Here is a 14,757-nt window from a genome sequence, read left to right as displayed (position 1 = left end):
AATGGAAAGTGTACCAGTTTTGTCCACTTTATAATGATTTCTAGGATGTGGGAGATATAATAAATAATAAAGTGAACAACAACATTGGCAAGCTTACAGATTTTTCAATTAAAAAGCTAGGTGTGGTTTGGTTTTTTTTTTCATGTTCAAATGCTGGTGATCACTTCCATGTGAATGGAAGAAACCAACTAAAACCACCTATTTGAGTCCGTGCTTGCAAAAGCAAATCTAGGAGAGATGAGAGTGGCATTTTAGGATGTAGTATCTCCTAATCACCTTTTCTAAATAATGTTAAAAGTACTGTGATTTGTAGGAAAAGAGAACCAAAGTGTCTGCAATAACAAGAATGTAAACAGTTATCAGAAGGATTTCTTTGCCAAACACCACCAACGTCTATACTAAGTGGGTTAACCTTGAAGTCAGTTCTCTCATGTATTGCCTACTGCTTTTTCTGTGGAGCCTTATACGTTGTCCTGAGGCAGTGTGCTCTGGCAGCAAAGGGGGATGTCCTAGTAGAACTGTATGCCACTGATTGAAGGGAGTGACTAGTCCCTTTTATCTGGGGAGACTGGGGCTGGGGTGCTGTGTCCAGTTTGGACACCTGACTCAGCCCCTCGCCACCAACTGCGTAGCACAAGCTGCACTGTAAGAAACCAAACGAGAGTTCAAAACCAAGAATAATTCTCTTTCACTAAGGCTGTTGTTAATTTTCCTTCCTCAGCAGATGAGCAGACATTTCGGGGAGAACAAAAGGCAGATGGATATGCCATGGTATATCTTATGTACAAAGGCTGGCTCATCTCATAATAAAGTTAAATGTTGCTTTAACTTTTACCTTATTTTATTTTTTTAATGCAATTTCAACTACATTTACTTTTCAGCCTGCAAGCATCATCTACAGAAACTGCTATTCTGCTCATGCTTCAACCACTCAGGTTTTCCATTTTTTCACATCTGTATTTTATAGAAAATTGATAGGCACTGTAATTACAGCCTGCTGAAGGCAACTAGGTCAGAGCTATGCTTTCCATTCCAGAGGGGCTGCTGGGACTGGAGAGACACAAATACAGCTGGACAGTTTTTCTTCCTGTGTGCCTGTCTGTGTTGCAGCCATTCATTAGACTCCTCCCAATTGCCCAACAAAATACTTTCAGAGGTATTGAACAAAATCCATCAAAGCATCTGTGCTTAAAAGGAGCTTCTCTGCTCATGTGTTGTACATCTCTTGGCAAAAGATTTCTTTTCAGGGTGTCATGCAAGATAGTGCATTGGCTCAGAGTTATGCTAGCTGTTGAGGGAAAGTTTCTTTATGTGCACTGATAATGATTTCCTGACATAGATGACTAAGGAGCTGGTGAGAGGAGAGACCCTGCTGGACCTCCTACTCATAAAGAAGGAAATTAGTAAGGGGCGTGAAGGCTGGGGGCTGCCATAGCTGCAGCGACCATAAGATTATAGAGCTTAGGATCAGAAGAGGAAAGGAGCAAGGCAAAAAGCAGGGGCTTTAGAACAGAATTTGGACTGTTCAGGGCCTGGGAGGAATATAAGGATAGTGCCCAGTTCTGCAGGGATAGTGTTAGGAAAGCCAAAGCCTGGTGTGCGATAAGAAAGGGTTCCTGGTTTTGTAGGGATGGGGTTACACACCAAATGTTTTGGACTGTAGTCATATGAGCTGTCCATTGGACTTCCACTTCATCTGGGCTGGGATTCAGAAAGCTTACTGTATTTGGTCAAATGGTAGCCTATTTCCATATAAAATTTTGGTGAATGATCAGTCTTTCCATTTATATGGCCTTTTTCCAAATTCCATTAAATCTAGCTTATAAGATACACAAATTGTTGGTAAGGGACCATCCTTTACCTGCTCATTTTCCAATGACTTTAAATCATATTCAAAGAGGTGTCAGTTACTGTGAGGGCAAAAAGAATTCCATCATGTGTAGATGAAGTGTTGCTGCAACGCTGCTGGTTTTTCCGTTTTTTGGTTCTGTTGGGGATCTTTTGGTGGGGCTTTTTTTGGTGTTTTTTTGTTTTTTAAATCAGGTCACTCTTTCTAAATGATACCAAAGTGTAAACATTTGTACGTTCTCCATTGCTTTGTTTAATACCAACATAGGGTTCTATCCCCAGAAATAAGATTTGTAAGCCATGGACATCTATCTTTGAGCTAGTTACCTTAGAATAAGATTTATAAGCCATGGACATACATCTTTGAGCTAGTTATCCTAGGCTTTTCTTTTATAGCTGAGAAATAAGTATTTCTGAAGTATAATTTCTCCAAGGTAAATACTAGTTATTAGAGGCCAGAAAAATCCTAAATGCTTTCAGTGCCTATTTGTATGTATAAAGAGTGTGACTAACAGGAGCAGGAATAGTTCAGCCATAAATACTGTGTTTCAGGGATGACAATGAGATAAGACAGATTGTGTCTATGTTGTGGTGTCGCTTCTGGCAGCTCCTCCCTGGGTGTCTCAGGCAGAGGTACTTGAAAAAGCAGTTGATGAGAACACCACCTTCCTCATCTGAAGGCAGCTGCTGTGCTTGCATGCAGCTGTTATTTCTAATGCATAGATATAAGTTGCAAAGAGTGTAGTTTTTGCTGGCACAGCATGGAAAATTTAAGAGGCACTAAAGACGAAAGACAGGATCCCAAAGGTGCAGGAGCCAAGGAAGATTTCACCTTTGATGGGCACAGGAACATTGCTTGTAGCTGACAATTACTGGGAGCTTTTTTGCTTGTAAGAAGGACCAGTTCTCTTTCTGCTCAAATGACTTTTTTCTTTCCTACTAAGTTTATTATTTTTTTCATACCCCACTGTTATTAATTTACACCTTGCCTGGATTTGTAAAGACTGATTTTGTTGCTGCTGTTGTGGGAACAGAATTCTCAGCCATATGGCACGACATCTTCATTTTTGTGTGACTAGGGCACGATCTATTACTCAATTTTGCAGTGCTGCAAATGTTTACCTTTAGGAAGGGTTTTCTTAGGGCAACTCTGTACTAAAGCAGAGAACAAAAACTAGATGTAATAAGCAAACTCTCTCCAAAAGGCAATTTGTACTGTTAATGTTTAAAAGAGTATTTTGGTCATTTGCATAAATCCATAGCTTGGCCATTATGTTAATGCAATATTAATTGTACTAGCTGAATTCAGCTTTTTTCTCCTTCTCATTTTTCAACTGTAGAAATAACAGAATAGAGGAGAGAACTCCTGATCCAGGACACCCAGGTGATTGATAGGAATGTCCCTGTGCATGCCCACAGTTCTTGCCTGAGTCCAGTATCTCTTGACCAAGTGGGGCCGGTTGTCTCATAATTTAACTATCTACCTGTCTAATTTATTGACATTTGAACAGCTGCAGAGCCTTGTCTTGGTCCAAAAAAGAATGACCACCCAAGAAGAACCGTTTCATAGTGGAAATTCCTCTAAAGATGAAGCCCTGATAGTAGAGAAACTTCTGCACTCTGATTTTAATTATATGCATCAATCTTGCATCTTCTCTGAGAAAATGAACTGATCTGATAGTAATGTTTCAGCTCAAGGGTGTTTTGTAATAAAAATGTAAACAAATATGCTATCAACCTCCCCATCCATTCTGGGCTGCATAGGAGGGTGTCTCTCCCAGTTAGATGGATAGGTGTGCATTTAGGACTAAAAGCTGCTTGGAGCAAGAACCTAATTCTTCTCCTGAAAAGTATCATGTTGGCTTTATTTTGCTTGATAAAACAACAGCATGAAGCTAGTCAGTGCTCAAAGCAGAAGGCCATGCAGAGAAGTGAGGGAGTGCATACCATTCCATTGCTTGTTCAGGACCAGAGGCTGCAATGCCCTCCTGCTGCCCTTCCCAGCCCCCTTGAGAAAAGCGCCAGGGCAAGCTGGTGGGAATGCAGTGCATCTCTATTCCCCTAATGGGAGCCAGGACCTTCATGGCACAGTACTAAAGTGTGATTTTAAGCTGAGTCCCTTCCTCACAGGTGACAGCATTACAGAACTCTGGCACCTGTTACCTCAGAGATCAGGATACAAAGGGTATATATTGCAGATTTGAGCACTTCAGTAAACTGTTCACAAAGATCCATACCTTTCTTCTGCTGCCTTCAACTCTAACAAACAACATATAATTAAAATGTTTACTTTTTTTAAATGACAGATTTTTTTTTAATAAATTCTTTAATTTAGCTGTCTTCTCTTTGACACATTTGTCATTCAAAATACAGAATTGACTCAATAGATAGATGCTTCTATAATAAAATCCCTTCTTAACTGCTGAATCACTTAAATGCCATGTAAAAAATCCAGTTCTTCCCTTGAACTTATTAAGCATCTTTTCATAAATTGAGGGAAAATGTCATTACTTTGACACTTATATTTTGCAATTTGTTAGAGTTTGAAAATAGTAATATTTTAATGAATAAACTAATACAATGAGGCACCAGAATCGTTAGGATTGTGGAGACAGTAGTTCTAACACACTCTCATTAAAGCAATTTGCATTAGTTTAGTTCAATGCAAGTATCTAAAATCAGTACATGGTAGGGCTGTTAAGTTCAGATTTCCTGACTGAATACCTAATGCTGTGCTTCAGCTGAGCATACTGACTGACTGAATGTCATCAAAACTTGAAGACTAATTTACAGTTCTAATATTTGTCAGAGCTTCATGCATTATTGCTGTTACCTAGTATGTATGTATAATGTTTTAAAAATACAAGCAGTCTGCTTCTCGGTTATCAAATTTTATATCTGTCATGCAACAGAGAAGCATTCCAGGCTAAATCATTAAAGAGGAAAAACTGGATAAAGTATGCACAGATTTGTGGGGAGAAAACACTGATTAATCTCATTTACATAAATGCAAACCATGCTCCAAAAATGCTAGCACATAGTAATCACAGAATCAAAGAATGGTTAGGGTTAGAAAGGACCTTAAGATCACCTAGTTCCAACCCCTATTACAATACTGTTAAAAATTACCTTCGAGAATGAAGTTTTCAGTATTTAGCAAGGAGAAGTGCCATCCTTGAAGACCACAGACATTGAATGAACTTCATGCTGTTTCTCATGTTACTGCAATATATTCCTTTTATTTATTATTGTCTCAGAGGAAGAATGTTACAATGTAGTGTTTGAAGCAGCATTTACTTGGCAGCAGAGGACAAAGGATGCATACAAACACAGGCAGAAAAACAACTTTATACACAATCTCATATTCAGAACAAAAATAAAAGTGACCAAATTCACTATTGAGACCTTTTTTACTTGTGTAGGGGAGTATTTTCAGGGATTCTTTGCCTAGAGAATGATGTAGCTTGAGAAAAGCAAAGTACTTTGCAGAGAGCAGAATATAAAGCTATTTCCAATACTACTCAGGAAGATAGGTCTGAGGTAGAAAGGTGGTCACGGCTTTCCTCTTCTGTAAAATGTGGGGGGGTTTTCTTCTCAAATAACTATACTACTTTGTTTTGTTTTGTTTTTTTGTTGTTGGGTTTTTTTTTAAATAGGTGAAGCATTTGTAGGAGCCAGCATCTTCTATTCCCACCTTGACAATTTTGCTGCACTCACTCAGAAGTAATACTTAGCATTTATATAGAGCTTTTCAGACACTAACTAAGCAAGCCCTACAACACCTTTGAGAGGTAAGTACTATCATCCCCATTTTACAGATGGGAAAACAGAGGCAGAGTGGTTAAACAATTTGCCAAAGGGTTCAGAAAGAACTGGCACTGGAGTCAATGCTGTGCCCAAATTAGTCCCTGAGCAGCAGCACTCCAAGAGCAAATACTGAGGGTGCATGACAGTCTAGTTGGCACCACTTCACAAAAGCACTAGAAATTCCTGATGTGCTGTCTTAATAGTTTCAAACATTTTTCGGTAGCAGTAGAGAATTCCAATACCATCTTGAGATTTATTCTTTTTTCTTCAGTAATAACTAAGAACAACACTGTTTTGTTTCTCTCCACTATACATGAAATATATTGCATGCAGTTTTACCAATTAAAGGTATGTTCTGAAATGAAAGCAAGTGTCCATGCAGCATCGTAAACTCTGTGAAGGCATTAAAATCTCTTATTAATCATTTTAAAACTAGAGATCAGCTGATCAGTGACATAATTTTCCTGTAATTATCCCTACTAAAAGTACATAAATAAAATTATTTCAAAGATAAAGTTAGTTGCAAGATTATAATGCCAAACGGTAATATTTAAGAGCACTGCAGTTATTAAGAAAATGCTCCATCACTAATAGTATTGGAAAGGGCTTTCTAATTGTCTCTTCATCTCCAAGAGGCGGACACAAGAAGGGGATCTTACAGAAATGAGCTTTACTTCACAGACTGTAAATTCCAAAACTTGAAGCAAGTTTGGCACAGAAGGGAACAGCAAAGCTTTGTCTCTGAATAAAGTTGGGAAAGATTACTACTAATTTAGACCTTAGTACAAACAACTTAAGCTATCATCTAAGTCCTCTTTTTAGCTATCTCCTGATTCAAAGTAAAGTAAGGCTTAAAAAAATAATCCTCCAAATGGAGTGTATTGGCTGGAAAAAACTAAAAGTTAAAAATACCATTTTGGTGGTGCATGAGGATGATGACTTGAAATGAGAGTTTACCTTGGTTAACGGAGTTAAAATACTGCAGCTTGTGCCCAACAGCAATTTTTGTTAACTAGTAGCAATAATGCAGATTATGGGAACTTCATCCTGAAAACAATTGAAGGGTATTCTGAAATCTGTGTGGTCAGATGGTTAGCATATAAATAATCAGTACAGAGTATTAAATGTGTGAGAATACAACTAAGGGTATTTTTACAATGTAAAAGCAAAGATCTGAAAGGAATGTATAAATGTAACATTTTGCTCCAAACTCCTTACGCAGTTCTCTTTACGATTATCAAAAAGAACATATATAAAGCCCCTGCCCCTTTTCCCCTGGCTGTATATTTATACAAATCAGTGACAAATACTCCACTGCTCATTAATTTACAGTTGCATAGAAAGGGAAGAAAAAAACCAAACTTCTGATACTATAAAAACAACATCCTTGTCTTTGGGTATTCAGTGTTTTACTATCTCAAGTAGAACACACAGTCAGAGCAAACAGCATGTTCCGGGGTCCCATGCAGTCTTCTGATGAAGTGGAACTTGCAATTGATGGTTTGTAGAAAAGGGCTTTACTGCACATCAGGAAGCACTGGTCAATGTCCAAATGAATACTTCACATTGCCTGTCATAATGAGAAATAACCATGTCAGTACCACATTAACGCAAACAGAAAGCTGCAACTACTCTGTACTCAGTTCAGTTAAGGACACTGATGTCTTTTTGTAAATACCCCATATTTAAAAAGTGAAGATGTACTGGCCCAGGACACAGGAAATCACTGAGGCATGTAGTTAAGGGAAACCTAATTTTACTGTACTGCAGGGTTTAAAATTCTTGTTGAGTAAGGCCCAGAGGATGTCAGTCTACTGAGCAGTAAATAAGACTTACAGACTCCCCATGCCCTGCACCAGTAGAATAAAAAGTTTAGGCAACTATCCTATCTAAAACCTAAGTGGTAAAAATGGAGAGTATATCGAGTCTGGATTTGGACTCAGCCCCTTCAAATGTGAAGTTTATTTCCAGTCTCCTGCTTCAGGATTCTGTTCCTGAATAGACAAATGTACCTTCTCTAATAGTTCTGGAAGGGCAGATTTGCAGTAAGACCATTTGGGAATAATCTTGGATAAAAAAATAAAATAAATGCTTTTCAGGAAGGTTAGAATTATTCACTGATAACACAGAAAGCGCTCTCTGTGCCTGCTTAGAGAAAGGTTTTCTGAAAAATGACAGGTTAGTTCACTCTCATAACTTATCCAGATTGAAACACAGAGTCTGAGTTAACTGAGCTGTCGTGGTTTAAACCCAGTCAGGTAATTTCGTTCGCTCACTTCCCCCCCTTTCTTGCCCTCCCCCTGCTCCCGGAGGGGCGGAGAGGAGAATCGAAAAGAATGTAACTCCCACGGGTTGAGATAAGAACAGTTTAGTAACTAAGGTATAATCACTACTGCTACCACCAATGATAATAATGATAAAGGAAATAACAAGGGAAGAGAATACATCATCTCACCACCAGCCGACCGATATGGCCCCCCCAGCCCGACCAAGCTCTGAAAGTCTCCCAGCCCTTCCGGCTAACTCCCAGTTACATCCTGGACATGACGTGCTGTGGTATGGAATACCTCTTTGGTCAGTTTGGGTCAGGTGTCCTGTCTCTGCTTCCTCCTGGCTCCCCCTCCTCCCTGGCAGAGCATGAGGCTCACAAAGTCCTTGGCCAAACCAAAACATCCTTGTTATCAGCTCTGTTCCCGAGCTGAAAGTCAAAACACTGCACTACACCAGCTACCAAGGAGGAGAAAAATGACTGCTACTGCTGAACCCCGGACATGAGCGCAGGGTGTGATTCATCCCATTCTCCTTAGAAATTCCTGTTTGGGAGGACAATCCTACTATCCCAGATACTGCAATCCAAGAAAGTATTTAAAAAGCAATATTTTTGGATTTTTAGATATCAGTTTTTTGACCTTGAAAACTGTGGACTAACGGACAAGGTGAAGCAATTTGGGAGACTAAATTGACTCCCCACCACTTACTTTTTCTGAAGTCTCACACTGCAATTTATGATAATCTTTAAAATTAACAATGAAACTTCCTAAGAACTATGCAATGACACAAGATTCTGTCATTCCTTACTTGTCATATGTGGGCTTCAGTATCAGCCTAAACCTGTAGTCAGTGTTTTTCCTATATCTGATTTAACTGATAATTCGTATCAGTAGGATTTTCAAGAACAAGTGTCTAAATACTAGACTGTTTTCCACATTTTTGTGAAAGTAGCCACATTTCTGCTTCAGATTTGCAAAGTGGTTTCCTACTGGGAGAAGGCAACTTCATGTAATGCCTAGAGATGCTGTGTGACTCTTGATCCTCATGTGTTGGTGCCCATAGCTCCCAAAACTGGAGCTATGGGCACTACAGCACAAGGACATGGATCTGCAAGAACCAGCTTTGATCTTGCAAGCTGATTCTGGCTTGAAAGTAATTGGTCTTGATGGAATCAAGTTGATTCCATCTGGTCAGCATCCCAGAACTGTATGCCATAGTAATGGTAATGCCTGAGCTAGCATGAACTTTCTGTTAATTGGGAAATTCCAGAATTTAGCCTTCCTGGTATATTGGTCTAGCTTCCACAAAGACTTCTAGGGGAAAATACATGGAAAAAAACCCCAGCCACTTTGCTTTAATGGAACTTTTCCACTTGCTTTACTTTGCTTCCAATGACTGTGTAAGTACGTAAAGAGGTCTCATACCTGTGGTCTGCCAGTGAAACTTGCTGAAAATAGAAAAAAAATAAATAGAGGTTTACATTATTATGCATCTTGTCAGTTTAAAAACAAAGCCAGTATCAGAAGACTATGTACTATAGAAGAACAAATAGACTCATATACAAAAAATTAAATACTTAACTAGAAGTGTATTGTAATAGTCTACACGTAACTTTTTTCACAAATTTACTTTTAACAAATTTGCAGCATTATGAATGTATAGATGATATGAATTGTTCCTTTTTCACCACTTGGAACCATATAGACCTATGAGTGGTATATTATCATATCATCTGTTCAGAAGGCTCTATTCTGGAACACAGTCAGATGCACAGGCAAGACTGCTGCACAGTGTTGCACAGCTGCATAGTTCTGAGGACCAACCTCATAAATAAGAAATGAAAGGAGGCATTATATCCATAATCAAAGGATCTGGAGAATAAAAACCAGAACAAACCCAAAACTACAATTAAAAGCAGCGCTGGCCTTACCCCTTATGAAGCAACTACTCATACAGTATTTGGTAGTAAGCAGAAATACTGATTTCAGGATAAATTATAACCTGAAACCCATAAAAACAAATATAGCAAATAAGAGGACTAGCTCTATTACACAGTCAAGATGTGATAAAAATAATCTATGCAAGACTTCAGATGCTTGTAACTCCTTAATGAAAGCTGCGCCAATCTAGGAGAGACATGTAGTGATAAGGTTTGTGAAAAATAGCTTAATAAAAATTAAATTAATAATGGATACCACATGTTGAACATGAAGGCTATTCTAAAGAAATTTAAGTTGGATATAATTAAAAAAGGGTAAGGATATTATTTTTTAAGGTTAGGAATACAGTGATGCTCTTAAAAAAGATTGCCTAGGGAGTCCTTGGAGTCTGCATCATTGAAGCTTTACATAAGAGGTCAAATGTTTGTCCAGAAAGACTGATCCCTCTCAAATGTCTACACGAAAAGATGATGGACTAGATGGTCTGTCATGGTCTTCCCTAGCAAAAGTCATATAGTTTAATGTACTCTGTTAGGAAGGCTAGACTAATCCTAATTCCAGGCTTCTAAAACAGTACATGAATCTTACATGATTAAAAAGATATAATCCTAGTAAATCTCCCAAATAAGATATGTTACAGAATGACTGAAGACCAAACTAAGTAGTACCCACAAATTGGGGCACACTGGTTTGGTTTGACTTCTGCAGCAGTATGCCAATGACAAAGGGAAAAATACTTGAAATTTGGAACTGTGACTTCTTTTAATCTTAAATGCTCAGATTCACTTCACAATATGAAAGGATGTGGAGCCACACTCGCAGTCTCCTCCTGCGAGTATTATTTGGGGTACTGTTGAATGGCTATTAGGTGGTTTGGTTTTCTTTTTGCCTCTATGTTTCCTGGTTGCAGAGAACAGCTATCATTATCAAACTTGCCTTGACACAGGGCAATTTGCCCTAAATTGATTTGGGCCAAAAGACCAGGTAGCTGTAAGTTTTCACTACTGTTTTTCTAAGGCAAAAGAGCTGAAAGTGAAGATATACATGCATGTATGTATTAGAAAAAAAAACACAACAACCCCACACATGAATAAGAAAGTAGGCACTTCACTTTCCCTGCCAAACCAAACAATCTGTATGAAATACTGCTGGAATCAGAGAGGTAAGGCCTCACTCTTGTAAGTGCAGTGACACTCTGGAAGGAATAGGAATAGTGGAAATGTATGTCAGCTGACATGCTAATTGGTTTTCCTTTTGATCTCTCGTTAATAGACACTAAATATCAACTTTCAGTGCATTTAAGTAGAGAAAGGTGTTATGTGCTGTGTTAACAGCAGTTTCCTCTGGTCACTTAGTTTAACAACTACTTCAGTAATTAGTTCAGACAGCCAGGATTGGGCTATGGTCCCTCCTGTTAAGTTTAATTAGAGAAATCCTGAATCTACATTCATTTAGGTTCCACATACAGTTTGTATCAGCAGCCAATGGAATTCAGAGTCTTTTTTCCTTTATGTGGGCACAGCTGAAAATTCCATATGGAGCTTTTCTTATAGTGAATTACTTCTACTTAAAATGTTGAGAACATTTGTTTGTTTACCTTCACAAATAAATAGTCTCTATTGAGCAGCTTTAAAAAAGTGAATTATTTAGCTTGAGTATCCTGAGAAGTAATCTCACCAGAGAGATTTTTTTCCTACTCAATATGACAAGAAGGACTTTTTTCTTCAAAAGACTGCCTCAAATTCAATACTATACAATTCAAGACAAGACATACTTTGTTACACTTACAGCAGCAAGCTGGAAATGTGCTGTTGATTTGCTCCATAACATCTGTTAGATCTGTGTTGGTATCATGAGGTGGAACTAACAAGTCATCTGCAGATAACAACAAAAGACACCAATGATTTTAGTAAGGAGAGGAGAAGAAAGAGGAAAAGTTAAAAAAAAAGACAAAAACTTTCTGAAACACATTCTCATCCAACTTTCCAGTTAAATGCTCCTTTATATTTCAAGGGAAACCACTATCTGAAGCCTTTGTAACTTAATGTGCAGGAACTGTCATTGATAATTGCCAGCCTTGGGAGAGGAGGTGAAAGTTACTTTATTGATTTGCACCAGAACTCATTTCTCTTTTATTACAGCTTAACTCTTGCACCCAAAATTTAACTAGAAGAAATTGCCAAGAAGCAGCAGTATAGAAGAATTAAAAATTAAAATAAATAAAAGGTTTACAAGACAAGGGCATTATATTCAGTAGCTGCTCAATTAAAATTCTTTTCCATTTTTCAATGATTTGTTGTGTAACTTTCAGGCTAATATACACCATTATTTTGGGGGGGGGGGGGGGGGGGAACCCAAACCAAACCATTTCTCTTTTATATGAAATTGCTGATGCAATTTCATTAGTGTTAAAATCTTCCTTGCCCTTTTTACTTTTTTAAATGCTGCTTAAAATTATCTAAGGGAATGGCTAGGGAATAGAGCTGGCTCTGTTCCTGGCAGTGTCATTTGACAGCATTTCTCATAAAATTACCGTAGCATTAAATCACACTTGAAGAAGTTCCATGTTTTTTCTGATAAATTAAAAACACATGTCAATGTTGAATGACAATTTTCTGTATGCAAGAGAATAATTTCCTGGATTTCACATAATTAAAATGATTTTAAATCTATAATACAAAGGCTTGAAACCAAAACAGGATGAAATTGTATTTAAAGTCATTTGAGAAAAATCTTTTAATCCCCCCCCCCCCCCCATTTTGAGCATTCAATGCTCTCTAGTTATTTTTCTAATTCCCAGTGGAACTGATGAGTTCTGATATTGGAGAATTTAAAATAATCTTTCAAGAAAGAAATCCCCTCAAGTGCAGAGGCTGTACACTTAACTCCATAATTCCTAAAGATGTGAAGTCTTTGAGGGGTAGGATCATCAAAATAGCAGGATAAGCTGAGGATACATAGGAATTTTTAAAACAGCCATCAGGAAGCTTTAATTACATGTTTTGGCTGTTCCTGTATCTGACAGATTTCTTGGGTGCATGCATGCATGCACTGTAGGACAAACAGCTGTTGGCTGTTTCAGTCCAGTGAAATCTGGTTCCTCCTTCAGCAGGGATGGATTTGCCCAGTAAATTCACTTGCTCAAACTGTATGGGATCAAGGAGTCTATTGACATAAATACATATTTCAGTCATGTGGATTCTTGTGATACCACAGCTGTTTACAAGTGTGGGGAAGCAACAGCTCCAACTGTAGTTCGCCTTGTTCACAGTATCATGATAAAGATCAGTTCCTTTTTACTTACAAATCTTCTCAGAAAGACGCCAGCAAACCTATTCAGGAGTCATTTACAGACCCACGAAGCCCATGAGCTGATTAAAACACTCACCTGTCTGATGAAACTGTGAGCTTGTCTCTTGCTCTAGTGAGTAGCCAAGGGCAGAGTGCTGGGGCGAAGCACAGGGGGAAGCGCCATTAACCCGGGAATCAGTCTCAGGCTACATTAAAGACAGTAATATCCAAATTTAGATAAATTGTACCTAGAGGATTTAATTGCAGTCTTCTATGAGTCATCCCACTCCTTTCATTTTTTCTTGTTTGTTCTTCAAACTAGTGAAAGTTGGCTTAGGTCTATACAACCCTTAAAGGGGGAAAAACTAACCTGACAACCTGTTAAAAGAAAATTCAGACTTAAGTGTAATTCTTATGAGACTCCACTTGACGGTCTTGCTAAAAGCAACGGCCTGTGGCAAGCATGCACCATAGAAATATGATGTTATGTACAACACAAGCAGTCTGCTGAGGTACTCAGTCCAGCTACACAGAAAGACTATGCAATAGTATTATTTGGGTTGTGTGTGTATATATATATGTGGATATATATGTACATATACACATACACAGAGGACATTCAGCTAAGGTCCCTAAGAAGCTTCGCTAGGATGACTGATCATGCATAGAAGCAACTGTTCGATCGTGAACAGTTCCACAAAACTGCTTCACAATCAGGCTAAGTGAAGACAAAAGATTCAAGAGAACTTTGTTAAATCTAAAAAGTGGTAGCTAGCTATCAACTCCTGCTGACACTGTTTCTCAAAAGCATGGTGGATACCAAATTTGCAAGAAAAATGTGTAATAAGTAATCTCCAGGAATACTTTGAAAAGCGTGTTGTAGGCAAGCCTTTTTGGACTCTTAAATTCACCTGAATAGTCAAATACCTAATTTCTATATTACATTTAGTTGTAGCCAAGTATATGCTTGTGATTACATGTAAGTATACATATATGGACACAAAATAAGAAAGACACTTCTTCACTAATAACAACTCATAAATATTCGAAGGGATCTTATTCAGGCATTTGTTTTCCTCTTTTCCTTTTTTCTTGTGAAGAATCCTTTGAGAAAGAGAGTAGTAATACAGTATTTGAACTCCAGAAGTGACTGTTCTGAACCAACAGAAACATGTGAAATAGTATTTACATCTGAGGTAGTTATAGAATCTCAGCTGAAATGCTTGCTCCTATCATTCCCTTTAAATTGCATATCATCAAATTATTTCCATGCAGCTTAAAGAGCAGATTAGGTAAATTTGTCAAAAAGCAGATACAGAAATAATAATAATTAAAAAAAATCATGACTTTTAAGATCTTTATGAAGCTCAGACTGAATGAGTACCTAGAACAGCTATGAGACGCGATGGAAAGAGGTAATATACAGAATGGCAGTACAAGTTTCCTCCTCTGCAGCTCACAGCCTTAAGTGCAACATTTGATTTTTTGAGACAACTTCCAGTTTAAAAAAAAAATAACCTTCAACAAACCTGAAGCTTGTTGAACAATGGAAGATGTTTTTTCTTCCATACACAGTGGTGAGAAACAAAAGAAAATGTTC

The 14,757-nt window shown here is 38.0% G+C and overlaps 2 protein-coding genes across 6 annotated transcripts in view; one reads left to right on the top strand and one right to left on the bottom strand.

Annotated features, from left to right (window-relative positions):
• Positions 1 to 14,757, top strand: part of FBXO30 (F-box protein 30) — a 330,989-nt gene that overhangs the window by 284,665 nt on the left and 31,567 nt on the right. The gene's annotated exons all lie outside the window — the stretch shown is intronic.
• UTRN (utrophin) overlaps positions 6,020 to 14,757 on the bottom strand; it is a 368,969-nt gene continuing 360,231 nt past the window's right edge. For all 5 annotated transcript variants that reach the window (XM_062641830.1, XM_062641829.1, XM_062641831.1 and 2 more), the window contains 4 exons: positions 13,255 to 13,363; positions 11,655 to 11,741; positions 9,351 to 9,373; positions 6,020 to 7,225 (listed from right to left, as the gene is read on the bottom strand). In XM_062641830.1, the coding sequence (XP_062497814.1) occupies positions 7,217 to 7,225; positions 9,351 to 9,373; positions 11,655 to 11,741; positions 13,255 to 13,363 (228 nt within the window). In that variant the 3' untranslated portion in view covers positions 6,020 to 7,216. The remainder of the gene's footprint in view (positions 7,226 to 9,350; positions 9,374 to 11,654; positions 11,742 to 13,254; positions 13,364 to 14,757) is intronic.

This window comes from Pezoporus occidentalis, unplaced genomic scaffold (assembly GCF_034315485.1).
Source record: "Pezoporus occidentalis ecotype Australia unplaced genomic scaffold, CSIRO_AGI_Poc_V1 ctg7, whole genome shotgun sequence".
NCBI lineage: Eukaryota > Metazoa > Chordata > Aves > Psittaciformes > Psittacidae > Pezoporus > Pezoporus occidentalis.
The sequence above is the reverse complement of the archived record's forward strand: the minus strand, read 5'-3'. Positions and strand labels throughout refer to the sequence as shown.